Raw genomic sequence first — 21,421 nt, 5'->3', positions numbered from 1 at the left:
ACATACTAGCTCATTATGAAATACTTACCTTACAACGAGCCACCGCCGTGCCGCCCGCTCACCTCTATGACGGGCGACATGTTCAGTTGCCCGTCTTCCGGGATTGCGGCATCCGGCCATATGATTGGCCCGGAACCGCGGTGACGTCACTCCTGCGCGCGGGAGCCGACGGTCACGGCACGGGGCTCTGAAGGAACGGCACGAGCGGCCATTTCCTTCAGAGCGCATGCGCCAGTGACGTCACTGGCTGCATGTAAGGTAAATATCTCCTAAACGGTACATGTTTAGGAGATATTTACAGTACCTATAGGTAAGCCTTATCATAGGCATACCTATAGGTACAAGTTGCAGAGGAGGGTTTACTTCCTCTTTAATAAACACACACTCACCTGTCGCACGGTCCAGAGATGCGGCCGTCGGTTCTCTCCGTCTTCTCCCCATGGCGCCGGCATCTCTAGTGTGGGCACCCAGCTGTGACAGCTTGCGGCTTCACAGCCGGGTGCGCACTGCGCATGCACGAGTCGCCCTGCGCGTCCTGAATGGCCAGGCAATCTTCTGGGACCTGTGACGTGTCCCAGAAGATTGCAGGGAGGGAGGCTCCACTATGGCTCCAACCAGATGTTATATGTGGCACATGAGGCAAAGAAGAGGAGGATGACAAAGACTGCTAGTACAGTAAGAAACTGTACAACTTCCTCCGGCGTGCGTGATGACGTCTCAATCCCAAACTCCTCTCAACATGTTTCTAATCTGCAGTCATCATCAGGGAAGGAGATATTAAATATACAGTTGTGTACATAAGTTTACATACCTCGACAGAATTTATGATTTCTTCGCCATGTTTCGGAGAATATGAATGATAACACACAAACTTTTCTTTCACTCATGGTTAGTGTTTAGCTGAAGCCATATTTTATCAATCAACTGTGTTTACACTTTTTAAATCATATTGACAACAGAAACTACTCAAATGATCCTGATCAAAAGTTTACACACCCTAGTCCCTAATGCCGTGTATTGCCCCCTTTAACATCAATGACAGCTTGAAGTCTTTTGTGGTATTTGTGGATGAGGCTCTTTATCTTCTCAGATGGTAAAGCTGCCCATTCTTCCTTGCAAAAAGCCTCCAGTTCCTGTAAATTCTGTCTTGCATGAACTGCACGTTTGAGATCTCCCCAGAGTGGCTCAATGATATTGAGGTCAGGAGACTGAGATGGCCACTCCAGAACCTTCACTTTATTCTGCTGTAGCCAATGAGGTCCACTTGACCTTGTGTTTAGGATCATTGTCATGTTGGAATGTCTAAGTACGTCCCATGTGCAGCTTCCAGACTGATGAATGCAAATTTTCCTCCAGTATTTTTTGGTAACATACTACATTCATCTTTCCATCAATTCTGACCAAATTTCCTGTGCCTTTATAGATCACACATCCCCAAAACATCAGCGATCCACCTCCGTGTTTCACAGTAGGAATGGTGGACCTTTCATCATAGGCCTTGTTGACTTCTCTCCAAACGTAGCATTTATTGTTGTGGCCAAAAAGCTTAATTTTGGTCTCATCACTCCAAATGACTTTGTGGCAGAAGGTTTGAGGCTTGTCGCTGTTCTGTTTGGCGTATTGTAAGCGGGATACTTTGCGGCATTTGCGTAGTAATGGCTTTCTTTTGGCGACTCGACCATGCAGCCCATCTTTCTTCAAGTGCCTTCTTATTGTGCATCTTGTAACAGCCACACCACATGTTTTCAGAGAGTCCTGTATTTCACCTGAAGTTATTTGTGGGTTTTTCTTTGCATCCCGAACAGCTTTCCTGGCGGTTGTGGCTGAAAGTTTAGTTGGTCCCCCTGACTGTGGTTTGGCTTCAATAGAACCCCTCATTTCCACTTCTTCTTTAGAGTTTGAACACGGCTGATTGGCATTCTCAATTCCTTTGATATCTTTTTATATCCCTTTCCTGTTTTATACAGTTCAACTACCTTTTCCGGCAGATTCTTTGACAGTTCTTTTACTTTCCCCATGACTCAGAATCCAGAAACGTCAGCGCAGCACTGGATGAAAGATGCAAGGGTCTGTCAGGAGTTCAGAAACTCATTGATCTTTTATACACACACACTAATTACAAGCAAACAGATCACATGTGAGGATGGTTACCTTTTAATTGCCATTCAAGCGCCTTTGTGTCAACTTGTGTGCATGTTATCAGGCCAAAATAATATGATAACGGGCGGCACAGTGGTGTAGTGGTTAGCACTTTCTCCTAGCAGCAAGAGGGTCGCAATCCCAATCACGACACTACCTGCCTGGAGTTTGCATGTTCTCCCTGTGCCTGCGTGGGTTTCCTCCGGGTTCTCCGGTTTCCTCCCACAATCCAAAGACATGCTGGTAGGTTAATTGGATCCTGTATAAAATTGGCCCTACTGTGTATTAATGTGAGTTAGGAACCTTAGATTGTAAGCTCCTTGAGGGCAGGGACTGATGTGAATGTGCAATGTATATGTAAAGCGCTGCGTAAATTGACAGCGCTATATAAGTACCTGAAATAAAAAAAAAAAAAAAATAATAATAATAAATGGCTTCAGCCAAACACTAACCAAGAGTTAAAGGTTTTTGTGTTCTCATTCATATTCTCGGATAAATGGCCAAAAATCATAAATTCTGCCAGGGTATGTAAACTTATGAGCACAACTGTATATTTGTGTGAATGGACCATGATGCAGTCCTGTTACATATAAGATAGTAAAAAAAAAAAAAAAAATCAGTTCTGTTGCCTTTGTTGAATAGGGTATCTTAAAGAGGAACTTCACTCGCCCCTGATTTTATATATATATATATTTTTTTTTAGCGCTAGTTAAGCTGGGTATACAGCTTTTTAGAAATAAGAATGAAATTTCTTAGGAAAAATTAGCATGAAAATTCTCAGAACATTCAAATGTCAATCAAAGGATTTTAATTTGCTTTCGACATTTGATTTTAGATTGAATGGACTTGTAAACATTTCTAACAGTGTAAGTGGTTTTTGTTCAGTAAAGAAACACTTTCCATCCTGCTCCTTCGAATTTTCTCTTCCCGGTGATTGAAAACAAATGATGATTTGACCCCACTAATGATTAGAACAATGAAGGAATGTTCTTAAAACGAAAAATATTAAACAAAATTCTACTATTGTAAATCCAGCTTTACCTGTCAGCAGCATTGTCTTGGATTCAGATACTCACCTGCCCTCCAGATCCTGCATTGTCCTACTGCAATCAAGTGCAGCAGTCCGGGTCCTGTGCTGCCATCTTAGTCCTCCTCAGTCATTGGAAGCCAGATGCCTCTTCCAGATTCAGGCAGCCTGCCTCCACTGACAACCATAGCTCCACCTACTGGCTGCTGGTATTCCCGATTCCTGCAGCCTCCTGAGATATGCGCCATGGAATCCCAGGAGGTTGAGGCAGCAGGGAAACGCCCAAAAAAAAAGTGCCGATTCATATTATGGAAGGTAGCGCACTCCCCCACTTATCCTTGGCTGTTGTCCTTCCTTACAGATTAGCAGACCTTGCCAGACCTTCAAGCCTTTCTGTGCCAGCCTGAATTTACCCATTCATTACCTGGACAGTTTTCAGTGTGGGATAGGCACTCAAATGTAAACAATAATACTGTTAGCATTTGTCATTGCAGTGATTGGCGATCACAAGGCACAGAGCCACTCAGATTGGCTCGAAGCATTTTGCTTTTGATCTCCACAGTCTAGTGACAGTGGATCATAGGCATTGGGCGTACACACCGATATTAAACATATTGCAGCTAAAAAAGGAAGCTCCAGAATACCATGTAAATGGTAATTACCTTTTGATTGTATTTGTGATTCCCAGTTGTTGGAAAGGGTTTAAAATTGTGTGTCGAGGATTAGCAATGTTCTTCGCCATGAGTGGGGCAATGCAACAGAGTACCCCACAGCCATATGAGTAACCAGATAAATGACTGGTACTTATTATTATCAGGCACAGCATTATTCTTGTTATCGCTTGTCACATCAATTTGCAATCAACGTTCATCAGCACAAAATGAAAAGTGTACAGTGATCAGTTTACATGGAGCATGCTAGGACTTGCAGTCCAACTCTCCAAAAATATTTTAAAATGCTTGCATTGTAAGTGTGTTTTTGCAGAGAGAGGTGGATTTAGACGTGCGTTAAATCTCCTATTCTTCTAAAGTCTGGTCTGCGCTCAGATCGGCCTTTAGAGGTTACTAACAGGCAGAAGGGAAGCAATATGACGCCACCTCACTGCCTGTTGTAACCCCAACTGTGTGCATTGTACACGGTGGTGGGGCGTTTGCAGAGCTTTCTTATTTGCGTGATGCTGTAGCATTCAGCGGACTTGCCGATTGCTTCACGTTGGGTGAAGTTTGCCGCGGTCGCGAAGCACCGTGGAACTTAAACATCCTTGTTTGCTGCCTATTGCAGCTTTTGGGGGGGCGGGTTGACAGGCGGCAAAAAAGCATCTCAACTGCACATATTTGCTGCACACACGTCAATTCTAAAGCATCTCAACTGCACATATTTGCCGCACACACACACGTCAATTCTAAATGAAGCCTTTCTATTAAAAATGCATGTGCGATTTTGTGCTGTTCTGTTTATCTGTATAGCCGAGGAATTTCTGAAAAAGCACTGCTTGGTGCCATAAATAGAAATACAGTTGTGGTCAGTGGCTTTGACAATGATGACAAATATCTGATCATGCAATTGTGCATGCACAAGATGCAAAGTGTGAACAGGCCCAAGTCTCTATTACCTGCTTCTTGGCACAGTCCTGGGCAAGCTAGCATGGGTATAACAGTGGGAAATAAGTCGTTTCTCTCTGGTACGGCTAATTTTATCTTGCCTGCTGCACACCGCTCATTCATACAATGAACATTAGACAAATTATAGCCGTTTTTAACTCCTGTCATGAGCGATTTATGACTCTTTATCCAAGTCATTTGTATGGAAGATCTGGCTTATTAAGCACGATTAGGTAATTATAGTTCAGTACTTAGTGTGCTGTGAGTGCCATCCATCCTTCCCTCATTATAATGCCTTGTTGGAATAGTGCTTGCTGTTAGGTGGGATTGTAGGGGGTTTGCCGGGCTTTGGTTTAGCCATGGATAAAAAATACTGTCTTCTATGTTTGCCTACTCGGCATGGTGTCGCTCGAAGGACAGCTACTGCATTGTTCTTGAACCCGTGGGTGCCCACAACTTCTCTGAACACTAAAACCAACTTTATTGTTCCAGCACATGTACAGAAACTACGCTGGTGTATCTTACTGATGTGTTTTGCCACCTACTGGGTCTTAATCAGGACTCTTTTACTACGTAGTTACATAGTCTGGTTGAAAAAGTCACACAAGCCACAAGTCCATCTAGTTTAACCAATAGAAATCAATCCTAATAAGTCATACAATACTATACCCACAGTTGATCCAGCGAAAGGCCAAATACCCCAGCAAATCATGAACCAATTTGCTCAAGCAGGGGAAAGAAAATTCCATCCTGATCCCCCGAAAGGTAATCGGATTTTCCATGGATCAACTTTATTTATAAATATTAGTACCCAGATATATTATGTACATTTAGGAAAGAATCCAGGACTTTTTTTAAAGCGATCTACTGAGCTGGCCAGAACCAGCTCTTGAGGGAGTCTATTCTACTTTTTTTTTTACAGCTCTTACTTTGAAGAAACCTTTCTGTATTTGGAGATTTAAATATCTTTTCTTCTTACATAGTTACATAGTAGTTGAGGTTGAATAAAAACAATAGTCCATCCAGTTCAACCTGTGTAGGTGTGTGTAGATGTAGAGAGTGCCTCCTTGTCCTCTGTGATGATATGGACCCCTTGTATATTTATGCATGTTGATCAATTCCCCCCTTATCTCCTCTTCTCAAGAAAGAATAAATTCAGTTCATCTAATCTTTCCTCATAGCTAAGCTCCTCCATGACTTTTATCAGTTTAGTTGCCATTCTCTGCACTTTCTCCAGTTCCCCGATATCCTTTTTGTGAACTGGTGTCCACACCTGAACTGCATATTCCAGATGAGATCTTACTGATGATTTGTACAGGGGCAAAATGATATCTCTCTCTCTGCATTCCATACCTATCTTAGTACAAGAAAGGTTACTAAGCCCACTAGGGGCAAAACATCTCAGAGAAGGACAGCTTGGTGACACTGCCTTGAAAAAGAAGTCCTGGAGGGTCCCCAAAACACCCCCCGTGATGCCTGTTGCTTTATGTGAATAAAGGACGCAACTCTTTATCAAGATGTGCTGGGGAAGATGTTTCTTTTCCTATTTCAGGAATAAAACCCACTTTCTGGGTGCCATATATGCAGTATGGGTTACACTGTCAGGAAAGGGTTAATGATTTAAATACTCTAGGATGCAAAGATAGACTTAAAAAATGATGAACCTAAAAATTCTACTTCACTGGATCAGTGTTTCGGTGACTGCAGTCTGTTGCACTGAAAACCTTACTAAAATTTAGGCAGAAAATGATTGATAAGAAGTTGAACATTTCTTGCTGAGGGTTTACTCAGGATCAGCAGCAATATTACACTCACAAGCTGAGACAATCCGGTTCTTATGGAACAGCCAAACCATTCTGAACGTTCTTCAGCTGCTATAAACTTTTTTATATATAATAACTTGTATGTGGTTTTCCAAAGGTCATACTGTACATGCCACTTGCCGAGCGCCTTTAGACTTGGAAAAGTAAAAAAGGAAGGAGCGCCTGGTGTCCAAACGAATACAAGTTTGATGGTAGCTGCTGCTGCCATCTATTTATGGGGAAACTTTCCCATTTAATAATTGGCAGCAGCAGCCCTGAAGAAGAGGGAGTCCTAGCCCCAAAAATACGTTGGCTTTAATGTACCTGTCATTACTTTTAATACCTTTTAAATCTATCAAACTTGTATTCCTTTGGATACTGGGTGCTCCTTCCTCCTTACTTTTCCAAGTCTACTTGCAGAAATTACCATAAGGCCGTACCAAAAGGCAGCAGCAGCCCACACCCCAAGAGGAGGGTTCACTGCCATTACCAAACATTAAACACAATGGAGGAACTCTGCCTACCTGTCCATAATATCACTCATCAATGACTAGTGACTGATCTATTTAGTCCAGCGTGATCTCCAGCACAAATGAAGTTCATTCAGCTCTGCTATTTGGTGGAGTTTAGAATAGTGATCGACCGATTATCCGCAAAGCCGATATATCGAGGGCCGATATGCACTTTGCCAGATATATCAGAATCGGCCTTTTGATTTACTGATATTGCTGATATTTCGGGAAAGTGCTTGTACTGGGATGATGCCTGAAGCTAGAGGCTGTCTTGTAATGACAAGCGATGCGGCTGCTTAGCCGCTCGGCTGTCATTTGAAGGAGCGGGAGGGGACGTCCGACCCTCCCGCTGCCTTTCGCGGCTCGCCTAGGTCTCCTGTCCCACTGGGAGACCCGGCATCCGAATTCAAAAACTTACAGCATTCAAAACAGCCAAACTTGGAGTTTTGAATGCTTTTAAGTGCAGAGGAGGGGTTTGGGGTCTTTTAGACCCCCAGATCCCTCCACCACAGTACCTGTAGACATTAAAAAAAAATAAAAAATTTGTTTTTTTTTTTAATGTCCGAAAATATCGGCCAATACCGATATCCGATGACCAAAATATCGGTATCGGCGGTAAAAAAACGATATCGGTCGATCAATAGTTTAGAACAGTACACACCACACCTGATCAGTAGTGCGGGATAGATGGGAGAAACCAGACATGATGAACCCATAAACAAGTCTGAATATGTTAGATTATTATCCTTCCCATTGGAGATCCCCTCTAATGCATTTTGCCTGATGTAGGGTCTTAATCGTAAAGGCCATCGAGCTGGATACATCATATTTGCTTCGACTTTTACCCAGTGTTTAAAGGGAGTGAGGGGGAGACTCTAGCTTATGGTTGAAGGTTTGCTTTAGGTCTATATAGAGACAGAAGCTGAATAACGGTCAAAGGAAGTCGAAAATCCTACCAATGTCATATTCATTATGATTCAATTTAGAAACATCAATGTATGAAAAAAGTTATTTTATGGCATGCACACGTAGAATCGAGGTTGATGCTATGGAATATCCTTCTGTGGTGTTTTCTTTTCCTAAAACGTCAACATCTAATAGATATGCTATCTCGTATGCATATTCACACAGATATAAAGTCCAATATAATATTTAATTCAATCACAAGGTACTGCATATGTAGATGTTTTTGCTGTTCCAACACGTTTCTTGGAGCAAAGTTCACTTCCTCAAGGATTTATAGGCAGATCCGCTGATGGGGAATACCTTATGATAGGGACCATATTAACATATGTATGTTGTGAACTGCAAGTTATACCATAAAAGCAACTTGATAAATGAACCCCCTGTCTGAAGGGCCTGGCATTTCACACCGGTAGTCAAAGCACATTGCAAATGAAGGAATCCCAGGCCAGACCACCATAACCCAAAGGAAAGGGATTTGCCAGAAGTCACCACCGCTGTGCCCAGAAGAAGAGCCCATACATGAGTCTGAACATTCTGTTCTAGATTATTATAACTGGAAGGGTTCCTTTATAAGGTATTTAAAGTCTGACAGTTGCCATTCTGACAGCGCATGCCATTTCCCAGCCAATGAGTGTGTCTAGCAGTGTCATGTTACAGAGCTCAGTGGCATGCAAACAAAGGGCTCTGTTATTTGACATGGTTGAGCACTTTTAGGAGCTGGGAGAGAGTGAGGTCTAGCAGGATATGTGGGCAGTATCATTTAGAATTTTAGGTGTCTTCTCATCCCAGATTCTCAAGCTGAAAAACCTCAGACTCAGAGCATGACTCAGAGCATGTAAAGCTAATTAAAGACTCAGAGCATGTAAAGCTAATTAAAGGCTCTAATAAAAAATGTTTTCAAAGTAAACTTCTAGTAAGAGAAAAATAAAGGATGCCGTTGTCTGCCCCCTTCTGAAAATAATTGCCTAGCTATTTTTTCCTTAATACATTTAGTCGCCATCCAAAACAAGCCCCCAGCAGTTGTCCGATCTCCCGGTTTGCATGCTTGTTCGGGATCTGGGACTTGGAAAGTAAGGATTCTCCCGGATCAACATGACAACCAGGCAACCTGCATTTTAGGAGGGGCTAGCAGTAACTGCCTTCTTTTCCCCAAATTTGCCTTAAAGTGGTTGTAAACCCCAGACATGACATATGAACAAAGCATATCCCTCTATAGTGTGTACTTGTCTCAATCCAGAGCACTAAGGGTTCATTTACACTTGCTCAACACACATTAAAGCACCTACTGCTTCAACATGCATTTTTGATGTGTTTTTGATGCTTCTGCGATGCTTGGGTGGTGTTTAGATGATACTTCGGTGATGCTTTTTTAAAGCTTTATTAAAGCTTGGCAGATGCCCTGTGTGTGTGTGTTGATATCTATAATAACTCCAAAACAAAATTAAAGCTGAATTAAAGCCTCTCAAAAGCTGCAGGTGCTTCAAGCAAGCTTTGTCATAGACTTCTATGGAGGCTTTGAAGACGCTTTGAAGCACCACTAAAGCGACATGGGGGTATAATTTTTGAAGCAAAGCCAAGAAAAAGCAGGGTGTATACAGGACTGTAAGCTAATTTTTTTTAAATTGGTGACAGGGGCTTTGACTGGTGCTCAGAAAGCTTTAAAAAAGCGTGGCCGAAGCCATGTTTTGAAGCAAGTGTAAACAAGCCCTAAACTGCCTACCGCTTCAACATACTTTTTTGATGCGTCGTGGTGCTTTTTTAGGGCTCGTTTAAACTTCAAAACATGGCTTTGGACATGCTTTTTTAAAGCTACCTGAATGCCAGTCAAAGCCCCTGTTACTAAATAAAATTCTTAGATTACAGTCCTGCTTACACCTTGCTTTTGCATCAGCTTCATTTAAAAATTATACCCCATGTTACTTCAGTGGTGCTTCAAAGCATCTTCAAAGCCTCCACAGAAGTCTATGATAAAGTTCACTTGAAGCTTCTGAGAGGCTTTAATTCAGCTTTAGCTTCCTGTTTATTTTGGAGGTATTGTAGTTCTGCGATATCATCACACATGCATCTGCCAAGCTTAGTTAAAGCTTTAAAAAAAGCATAATTGAAGCACCACTGAAGCATCGCAGAAGCATCAAAAACACATCAAAAAAGCATATTGAAGTGGTAGGTGCTTTAATGTGTGTTGAAATCGAAGCAAGTGAAAATGAGCCCTAGTAAAAGCTTTAATGAAGCTTGGCAAATTCTTTGTGTCTGTGTTGATATCTCATACCCTGCAATACCTCCAAAACAAACCGAAGCTAAAACTGAATAAAAGCCTTTCAAAAGCTGCAAGTGCGTCAAGCGAACATTGTCATAGACTTCTATGGAGGCTTTGAAGCACCACTAAAGCGACATGGGGTATAATTTTTGAGCAAAGCCGAAACAAAAGCAAGGTGTAAGCAGGATTGTAATCTAACAATTTTATTTGACTGCCATTCAGAGAGCTTAAAGAAACCGAGACCGAAGCCATGCTTTGAAGCATGTTTAAATGAGTGTCTGAAGCCTTATTCCTCTGCTATAAACATGAGTCACTTCTGACAAGTTTTCCTGTCAAAAGGGTAAAAATGTGACAGGGAAGGGAGCTGCAGCAACACAGCCTGTGATTGACAGACTCAGCTCTGTTCCTGTATGAAAAGGGGGGGGGGTGTTCCTCCCCTCCACTCCATTCAGCTCTTTGTGTTCTCCTCCTCACTGATGTAACTTCAGCTCCCCACCCCCTACTTTTCAATGCTTAGTTTCTGTGCAAGATCAGCACTTTGAATGTATGTAGAGAAGACTTCAGATAAACACATACAACTTAGATAAAATAATTTGTTTTATGTCTATGTATCACCTGAGGCCAGTCACTTCACTGGGTATATTTAAGTAAACCCAAACATTTATAATGGCCCATTTAGACTATAGCACAGTGGTATCGCATTTTGTGCAATGTGATGCTGTCCATTAGAAAATTACTCCCCAACATATCTTACATGTGTTGAAGTGCACTGGAGAAGTGATACAGGCTCCATTTTTGGTGCGTTGGCAGCCCGATCCCATGAATGGCCTGCCTTAATGCAACACCCATTATTGCACCATAAGAATTATTTTTTTTTTTTAGGTTCTTGCAGGGAACAATCGCAAATGGGTCTCCTAAAGACCCTTTCATGCATACAGATTGCCTTTTCCTTGAAGGCTTGACCTGAAAAATGGGCTATTAATATAGATGAACAGTCCCTGGATACTGCAGATCTGTGTGTGGTTGGTAATAATTGCATGTAGAGAAGCAGTCTCCTCAAGCTCGGCCTGCCATAGTGTATGATTGTGCTCCACACCTCTCTGTGATATTCACACGTGTGTTAGAAAATGTGAACGTTTGTTGCCACTCCTGCTACGTGTCCCCGATGGGAGTTGGGGGTGGAAATTCAGAGGGTTTTATCTCATAACTTTCTGCTTGTTTTCCTGCTCAAGTCTAGGTGATATGGCATTGTCTGCCCTGTACACAGTTTGGAATAATGGCACCTGATGCTTGGCATGATTTCTCTAACCTGCAGGATGCGAGTAACCCCTCTGATTTGTCTTCATACGTGCATTTCTGTCCACTCACGCTTGTTTCTGCTCTCTCCCTGCATGCTTCCTGGATCCGCAGAAGAGTTTAGCGGTGACGGTAATACTTGTGCTTTCATGCTTTCTTCTCTTTTGTTGTTTGTTGTACTAATATTCATTCCAACACAATCGGTCTATTATTTTATCTGCTTCCTGCCCACACTCTGTAAGATTAGCATCCCAAAGCATGATGCCCCCATGCTAAGGGAAGGTTCATCTACATCATGTTGTGGTACTAAGCTGATGCAGCAGTATGTGCTCCTAAATTTGATATTGAGCCAGCCCTGGTCTCACACTAACTATGGAGGACTGCACTGATTGGTTCTCCAACATGTAATCATTATGACAACCAATCATGTGGTTTTGTGGGATTGTTTACTAAACAAGCCTGCCAGCGCAGTTGTTGCTTTGCCTTTATCTGAGAGGCACAGTGACAGCTGATGGGGGCAAGCTGCAGCTAATTATATATAGTATCTCACAAAAGTTAGTACACCCCTCACATTTTTGTAAATATTTTATTCTATCTTTTCATGTGACATCACTGAGGAAATGACACTTTGCTACATTCTAAAGCAGTGAGTGTACATCTTGTATAACAGTGTAAATTTGCTGTCCCCTCAAAATAACTCAACACACAGCCAGTAATGTCTAAACCGCTGGCAACAAAAGTGAGTACACCCTAAGTGAAAATGTCCAAATTGAGCCCACATAGCCATTTTCTCTCCCCGGTGTCATGTGACAAGGTCAGTGTTACAAGGTCTCAGGTGTGAATGAGGAGCAGGTGTGTTAAATTTGGTGTTATCGCTCTGTCTCTCCTACTGGTCACTGGAAGTTCAACATGGCACCTTTAGGCAAAGAACTCTGAGGATCTGAAAAAAGAATTGTTGCTCTACATAAAGATGCCTAGGCTATAAGAAGATTGCCAAGACCCTGAAACTGAGTTGCAGCTTGGTGGCCAAGACCATACAGTGGCTTAACAGGACAAGTTCCAATCAGAACAGGCCTCGCCATGGTCGACCAAAGAAGTTGAGTGCACATGCTTAGCGTCATATTCAGTGGTAGTCTTTGAGAAATCGACGTATGAGTGCTGCCAACATTGCTGCAGAGGTTGAAGGGGTGAGGGGTCAGCCTGTCAGTGCCCAGACCATACGCCCCACACTGCATCAAATTGGTCTGCATGGCTGTCGTCCCAGAAGGAAGCCTCTTCTAAAGATGATGCACAAGAAATCCCGCAAACAGTTTGCTGAAGACAAGCAGACTAAGGACATGGATTACTGGAACCATCTCCTGTGGTCTTATGAGACCAGGATAAAATTATTTGGTTCAGATGGTGTCAAGCGTGTGTGGCAGCAACCAGGTGAGGAGTACAAAGACAAGTGTCTCTTGCCTACAGTCATTCATGGTGGTGGGAGTGTCATGGTCTGGGGCTGCATGAGTGCTGCGGGGTATCCTTTAAATGGAAGATGGAGGAGCGCAAGGTCTCTGACATCCACCAGCTGCGTGATGTCATCATGGAGGAGTGGAAGAGGACTCCAGTGGCAACCTGTGAAGCTCTATGCCCAAGAGGGTTAAGGCAGTGCTGGAAAATAGTGGTGGCCACACAAAATATTGACACTGTGGGACCAATTTGGACATTTTCACTTAGGGGTGTATTCACTTTTGCCAAACTTTGAGAGTCTAAAGGCTGCTGTGGCTGGATGGAGCTAGGCAGTGCGCCTAGTGGTATGTACATTCAGGCCAGTATGTGCCAGCAGTCTGTGTTCTCGGAATTTGCCCCTCGGCGCATACTGCCCTAAAATGAAGTACCATGGAAGTGCGCCACCCAGCCCCATCTAGCCGCAGCAGCTGTCAAACTCTAATGGAATTTGACAGGCATCCAGGCAGTGGGGCTTGGTAGCGTGGCCATGCCCTCCAGCAACAGCTAAATGCTGGAGCCTCATGCATCTGGGCTAAATGCCCAGTATGCACGAGGCCTAACATGATAAAGGGACCCTGTGAGACTTTTCCCTGTTAGTCTTGCTAAAGTTTAGGTGAACCCATCTACATATCCTTAGAATCATTAAAATAGTATTTCAGCAAGCCCTCACTAACCACTCTAACTGAAGTCACTGGGGAACAATTCATCCTCTTAGTTCACAGCAGAAGCACTGAAGTCTTCCAGTGTACTCTGCACATTGAACTCAGGTGGGAATTGATCCCGGCACTGCAAAGCAACACTGCTTACCACTAACAGCTCTCCCTCCTGTTATTCAGAACATTTCTATGTCATGGACTGAAGGATTCTACTGCCATCCTGGGGATTTCCTACAATGTTATTGGTGTTTACTCGTTAATCTATGCAATGGTTTTACTGCTTGAGGCTCAATTTTCTAATCAAACATGTAAGGGTGTAACCGTATTTTAGATAGGACACTTCATTACAGTACCTATCACCCACGAGCAGTCTATCTGTTCGTATCAAAGAAATATGAGAAATCCCAAAGTCTAATGAATGGATAGCTCGTTTCTTTGCTAGAATTTGTATAGCTTGCATTTTATCTGAAACTCCATATCCAGCCTCTTATAGACATAAATTTAAGGTATCACCCTCTGACCCGTGTGGAATTTTCTGCATCTTTATTGGCAGTTTTCCCTTTTTGCTATCGTGGTTTTGGTTTAAATCAAACCATACATTTATACATTTTAATGACGACAAGGGCCAACTCGGCTTCAAACCTTAATTCAATTGTGCATTATGCCTTAAAAGTTGCATGACTTGGGGTTTCATATATGCCCTCACAATAGTGCTGAGATTTCCCCTAGCATTTTATGTCTCTATTACAGGGCTTTTAGCAAGGCATCGCCCTTTTTTTAGCTGGGCTCCCCAGCTACTGCTGTACATTCTAGAGATTCTATCTAGGAAAAATTGTGGAGTCACACCATCATTTCCTAAAATGCCTGGATGATGCCTGAACTAAAGCTCCGATCATCTGGAGAAAGAAAGGCATTGTCAGGGGGAGTACCATGATCTCTGTGAACAAAAGATTGCATATAGATCTCAAGGGGTAACTAGTCACCAAATTGACTGTCAGTTTAATCAAGACCTAATTTTGTTGGTTTCATCTTCAAATCTCTACTCTCTACTGTCACATCTGGATGTCTCCTGTTGCTGTTTGGGGTTTGCGATGATGTCTTTTTGAGAAGCTGTCATTCTGTGTCTGACAGATATTTGGTCTTTTGTTGGCAGAGACTGATGACTATGCTGAGATTATAGATGAAGAGGACACGTACACCATGCCTTCCAGTAAGTACTCGTGTCCAGCTCTTGTCTCTTTTCAGAAATACAAGAGCAGACACATTCTATCCAGGGGTTGTCTAGAATTTTTTATCCAGATATGCAATGTATTGACAAAGAGAACAGAAAACAGGCTACAGCCATTACTACCCCATTCTGTTCAATGATGATCAGAATGTTCTGTCTGGGTTTTCTGTGGATCCTGGTGAAGCATTTTGACAAGTGAGCTCATATGGGAGTCTGGGTATTCAGAATTAAAGTGATATTAAACCTTTTAGACTTTTTTTTTTTTTTAAACTAAAATAACAAACCTGTTATTGGCTGCTCTGGGCAATGATTTTGCACAGAGCAGCTCCTATCCTCCTTTTCTGGGGTTCCCCGCTGAAACTCCAGGCCTCTCCTCTTTGAGTGCCCCAAGGGAAAGCATATTTCTCTTTCATTCATCGACGGACACAGCGCTCCATAAATCATAACTATGGGGTTATATTGCCTCATCCAGGAGTAGGACTAGACCTAGGCAGAACAAAAAACACCTGACTACACCCACGGGCCGTTCCCAGCTGGTATATAACCCCCCTCTCTGCTCTAGGTAATCAGTTTTAATCTGTAGTCAGGAGTAAAGACCTAGGCTCCCGGCTGGGATCTCTGGTCCTAGCAATTTTTTTCTCCTTCCTTACATCTTTTTTGTTTTTTTCTCTCGAAAGATCTACAATCAACTACCAGGCTGGGTGACAGGCTGGATAATCTAAATCCAGTGGTGCCCCCTAGCCCAGCCAGCTACGCGCTAGGTCGGCTGTGACATAGCCTCACAGACAGAGGCTGGCCAGCGAGTTAATTGTTTTGCAGGGTCGCATACAACCAGGTGTGGGTCTAAGTCGCAGGAGTCCCTTGTCTGACCGCTCCCCTACTTCAGTGGTGAGGAGTTCTGTCTGGAGCGTTACCCGCACCATGGACGGGTAAGTACAGTCCCCCATCTCCCCTTTTGGCGTTTTTTTGGGGTGGACGAGGGTAACCTCCAGGGAAGGTCGGACCTGCCTGCAGGTTCCCTCCTCCCCTTCTTAAATCCCTCAGTGAGCTGGGCTTCCTCCACTCCCTTTCCCCCCTGTCTGGACCTGGAATCGGGTGGGGGTCCGAGGGCAGAGGATGCAGCAGAGACCCCTGGGGTCTCCCTGGCTATCCCCACTCTGTAAGGGTCATGGGATAGTGTGTGTCATGCCCTAGTAGTCTGCAGAGGTCTCAGTGTAGGAGACCCCTAGGTGCATGCCCTACTGTTTGCAGTGTGGGTATAGTGCAGGGGGTTTCCAGTGCAGAGTGCGCAGTGGAGTCTCCCCTAACATGTCCTACATTCAGGGGGGGGGGGGTCCCTTGCAGAGGGTGCAGTGTTGCAGAGGGCGTGGCCATGTTTGATGGGTGGCCATGTTTGTGTACCCGATTATGTCACCATTGCTATTTTTCCTTAGTCTGGCTGGTCTTCAGCTGGCGGCCATGTTTGTGTAGCCCAATGATGTCAGGGGGGGCCATTTTTCCTTATTCCTGAAGACGCTGGAGACGGCCAAAGCCTCGTGGGATGTCGAAGGTCCTCCTCAGTTTTTTCTTCCTGTGCCCGGGACATCTGAACAGGGATAGCGCTCATGGTGATGCCGGTCCGAATCGCGGTGCTCCTCTGATCAGTAGGATGAGTCCTTGAGGGTCCCTGTTATCTTTCTCTGATGATAGGTACCCTGAGCCATGGAGCGATCCTTTTAGTGGTACCAAAAGATTGTTTTTATACTGCAAAGTCTTCCTTTCCTTATGAAGCTTCAGGGTCACATCTCCCCCCCCCTGACCCCCTCATGGAGGTGGCAGATCCCTCGGAACCCCAGCTTCTCATGGTTGCAATGACAGTTGTCCTGCAGTCCTTAGTGTCCCGGGTGGAAGTGGCGTGTGGGCTCAGTCTGTCTCATCTGAGTCTGAGCCGGATGCTGCCGTGGACGTGGCCGGTCTAGGGGGGCTTAATATCAAACCCCCAGATCCACCTGATAGTGAGGATGATTCCTCCATGGTCGCAGCAGCGAATTAAAAAGCGCCGGTAGATGCACTTATTACTGCAGTGCATCAGACTTTAAAAACGGAGAATGCGGTTTATGTAGCAACGGACCTGGCTGTGTCATTTGGTACACATAAGTCACCTCACACTCCAAAGGTGTTTCCTTATGTGCCTTATTTTGACAGGTTTTCCTGTAAGGAATGGGAACAACCAAAATGACCCTTTGTGGTCCCCAAACGTTTTGCTGTACGTTACCCTTTTGAGGAATCGCTTTTAAAAAAAAAGTGGACTAGTCCACCAGTGGTGTACCCTCCTTTTTCCAGGTTGAACAAAGCTACCATGGACCCGGCTGACAGGAAAGTGGAGGCTGTGGCATGCAGCATGTTTTACTATAGCTGGTTCGACATTGTGGCCCGTCTTTGCCCGTCTTTGCCTCAGCCCTAGTGTCTCAGATCCTAACTGAATGGGCCCAGCTTTTGCGCCAAGGCCTGGGGGGGACGGGGGGGGGGGTGAGCAGGTCCTCTCTGCTTATGTTGATTAAGCGGACCAGTTGGTGCATGGGCTGCAGTTTATTTGTAATGCAGCTTTGGATACAGCTCCTGTGCTGTCCAAACTTTGTTTCAGCGGTGGTGATTAGGCACTTGCTGTGGCTTAAGAAAGAAAGCTCTCATTGATCTGCCCTTTAAGGCGATTGCCTGTTTGGGGCTACCCTGATGACATCAATAAGGGTATCACAGGGTGGTAAGTGTACCTGCCATAGTCTAGAAAAGGGAAGGAGCCTCGTCCCAGACGGGGGCCCTCCTTCTCAGCACATAGAAAATACTTTTGTGCTTCTGGGACAGAGAATAAGGGACATAGATCTTTCAAATCTTCCCCGGGAGGTTCCAAGCATCCTTGGTCTGGTAAAACTAGAGCTAGCTTCTCCGGACCCGCAGACAAGACCCCTTCAGCATGAAGGTCTGCCTTCACCCATTATTGGGGTGGGGGACATCTTCGCTGGTTTCCGGCCTCGTGGACCACCTTCATGAGCAAAGGGATCCACAAAATTATTCTTTTGGGGGTACCCAGAAAGGGGGACAAAGCTTGTCCTTTTCAGGTTTTTTAGGTCCTGAGTCTCCTTGTGCGGATTTAATTCCTGCAGAGGTTCAGATGATGTCTGAACTATTTAAGGTCCCCCCCTATCCCTATCCAGGGAATTGAATCTAATTCTAATTCTGACCAGGGTGGTCCTTCCTCTGGACAAACATGAGAAACCACAGGCCGCGATTCACTGGCTGCTGTCACACTCTCTCCCATTTGGCATACAGGTTCTGAGTCTGGTGGTATCCACCTTCAAGACAGTTCTGTTTGCACAGTCCTACATGCATCTCCTTTAGCTGGTTCGGCTCCACCGGAGGATACCGTGGTTCGTGGCAAGATTACAGGTTCCTCTGGCAGAAGCCACAGGCATCCAAGGGCCACGGTAAGGCCAGTATCCTCCTCGGCTCAGATGTCTTCCGCAATTCCTAAGAGGAATCAAGGACGAGGATCTTCCAATTAGTCTTGTGGCCATAAACTTCCCTTTGGAGATTCTGCTCAGAGAAGACCAGTTGTCCCAAGGGCTGATCTACCATCCTGCTTTTACAGTCTTATGGTTTTAATGGCTTAGCTATTGAAAGCCAGGTACTGGGGGATAGAGGTCTGTCTGGATCAGTAATCCCTACTTTGGTGAAGGCGAGGAAGTTGTCTTCCAGCAAGATATACCATCTTACGTGGAAAGCGTAAATTTTTTGGTGTAAGTCGATTGGCGGCCATCCTCAATCCTTTTCTGTGGCTCGGATTTAAATGTAGTACTTTCGGTTCTCCAGGAACCTCCATTTGAGAATATTCGGGAGATTCCCTTGCCTACGTTATCCCAGAAGGTGACGTTCTTGGTGGCTATTACCTTGGCCTGCAGGGTATGGGAATTGGAGGCATTCTCCTGTCACAGTCTCTATTTAGTGGTCCATAGGGATAAAGTGGTTCTTCGTCCCTGTCCATAATTCCTGCCCAATGTCGTCTCTGACTTCAATGAGGACATTGTGTTGCCTTCCTTGTGTCCCAAAAGCTGGCTCATCCCAGGGAATTTGCTTTGCATACCTTGGATGTGGTTTGTGCGATTCAGGTGTATCTGGCAGCTACTGAGTCCTTTCAGAGGTCAGACTCGCTTTTTTTGGTTACGGATGGACCAAGGAAAGGGCTGGCGGCTCCTTCGGCTACCATCTCCAGAAAAATTAGGCCGGTGACTAAGGCCTGTTTTATTAAAGGACAGGTTCGACCTTTCCCTGTCACGGCGCATTCTACTCGGGGTACTACGCGGAGTACTTCTTGGGCCTTCCGTCATCAGGCTTCAATATCGCAAGTTTGCAAGGCAGCCACTTGGTCGTCTTTGCATACCTTCACAAAATTCTGTAAGGTAGATACTTTTGGCATCTGCGGATGCTTCTTTTGGCCACAAAGGTTTGCAGGCTGCTGTTTAAGAGCCGGTTCACACTACCACTTCACACTACCACGACCAGAAAGTCGCCCCGTGACTTGAAGAGACTTGTTTAGAGACTTGGAAGAGACTTGTGCACTACTTTGAAGAGACAGGCGACTTTGTCTGTGGGGAATGCCTGGCTAATCTCTTTCTTCTTCCGGGAAAGTCTGATAACAAGTCGCTTCAATTAAGATAAGGAGGCGACTCCCATTGAAGTATACGGGACAGTCAGATCACAGGTCGCCTCAAAGTAGTACAGGACCCTTTTCTGAAGTCGGAGCGACTTCAGTAGTGCCAATTAAGACGGCACTGATTGATTAACATTGCTTTTGTTATGTCAAGCGACCTGGGGCTACACAAGTCGCCTCACAAGTCGTGCTAGTGTGAATGGGCTCTAAGAAGGGCTGTTCCCTCTTGAGGGGTGTTTAAAGAAAAACGTTTATTTTTTAGATGGGGCTCCTTTTGACCCGGTTAGGCTCCTGTGTCCTGGTTAAGGACGCTTCTGTTTTGCCTTGGGTTATTTTCCCTACCCCTCATTTTCCATTTAGCACTGCTTTTGGACGTCCCAGTAGTTATGATTTATGGAGTGCTGTGTCCATCGATGAATGAAAGAGAAAATGGGATTTTTGTATTTACCATAAAATGCATTTCTCGGAGTTCGACAGACACAGCACCCACCCCTCTATGAAGTTCTGATACTTCTAATGTTGCTTGTTACTAAACTGATTACCTAGAGCAGAGATGAGGGCTATATGCCAACTGAGGATGTAGCCAGGTGTTTTTGTTCTGCCTAGCCCTACTCCTGGAGGAGGCAATATAACCCAGTAGTTATGATTTATGTGTCAGTTGTTGAACTCGGAGAAATGGATTTTACGGTAAGTAAAGAAATCCCATTTTCCTTGAGGCACCCGCAGATGCTTGCTCCCGAGCTGCCCAGTCTGCATTTATTGACTTGGCCCTGCCCCCGGTTCCTAGCCACTGAATTTCATTCAATGGCTGCTGCTGCTATCAATCTGCCCAGTGAGGATGGAGACAGCAATGAGAGCGGCTGCTCTCGTGCTCATCATTAGAATGCATTAAGGTAAAAACCATTGAGGCTTTAGAACCACTTTAAGTCTTACAATATAATAAATGTTATACATATTAAGAAAAATGTTTTGCAAAACCACCACAGTCCCTTCAGATACAACCAGCTACACTGCTTTGTACAGCAGTATGAACAAGACCTATCCCCCTAACCCCTAAAAAGTATTAAGGCCTTGTTCAAGGGGGGATCTAGCGCATGTCCGTGTGAGGGCCATGTTTTTCCGCAAGGGGATTCGCAGCTGTTCCGTGCTTCGCTGTGCAGTCAGTCCCATTCATTTTGGTTGGGACGCAGAGGCTGCACTGACACAGCTGCTGCTCCCACCACTAAGGTGTGCTGTTAATATACATTATCTCAGCACCCCACAATTACAGGCATTTCTGTCTGGTCTGGTTTACAATGGAGACATGGGTTTGAGCACTGCTGATAAGAGGCACTCGTAAAGCTGTCCTGTTACACAGGGGCTATCAGCTTTTTCAAAGACTTTGTTAATTCAGTTTAAAACTCCCTGCGCTAACGCAGGAGACAGGTCAGCCTGCATGGAGTTCCAAAATCCTGATAATGGGTTGATATGAATGGTCTGACAGGGAGAGAATGCAAGTGAATAGCCACACACCCCCTGCCCAGAGAGCTAAGGCTGTGCCCTATTTTAGCATTCTTATACTGATCTCAAAAGCAGGCAGAGTCAGTACTGGAATCACTGCTTGCAGGCAGCGAGGTACCATTGGATATGTAGTCCTCAAAAATTAAACATTAAACAGCCAAGGGGAAGCTGCAAAGCATGCTGGGAGTCAAGGAACTTGTGGAAAGAGACAGCCAGCAGACAGGGAGGGAATTTTTGAAGTAAGCTTATATTGGATTGTCAAATT

At 44.5% G+C, this 21,421-nt stretch overlaps 1 protein-coding gene across 7 annotated transcripts in view; it reads left to right on the top strand.

The window, feature by feature from the left end:
- The window catches only part of PTK2 (protein tyrosine kinase 2), a gene marked incomplete at its 3' end in the record, with an annotated part of 628,214 nt that overhangs the window by 411,595 nt on the left and 195,198 nt on the right, over positions 1-21,421 (top strand). For 4 of the 7 annotated variants that reach the window (XM_082257401.1, XM_082257399.1, XM_082257397.1 and 1 more), the window contains 2 exons: positions 11,715-11,732; positions 14,898-14,954. The exons of 1 other annotated variant lie outside the window; for it this stretch is intronic. In XM_082257401.1, coding sequence (XP_082113527.1) covers positions 11,715-11,732; positions 14,898-14,954 — 75 coding nt within the window. The remainder of the gene's footprint in view (positions 1-11,714; positions 11,733-14,897; positions 14,955-21,421) is intronic. 2 more of the 7 variants (XM_082257398.1, XM_082257396.1) reach the window with 1 other exon arrangement.

The sequence above is a fragment of the Pelophylax lessonae genome (assembly GCF_965119305.1).
Source record: "Pelophylax lessonae genome assembly, chromosome: 5".
In the NCBI taxonomy this organism is placed as follows: domain Eukaryota; kingdom Metazoa; phylum Chordata; class Amphibia; order Anura; family Ranidae; genus Pelophylax; species Pelophylax lessonae.
Note: the sequence above shows the minus strand (reverse complement) of the source record. Positions and strands in the feature narration are given on the sequence as shown.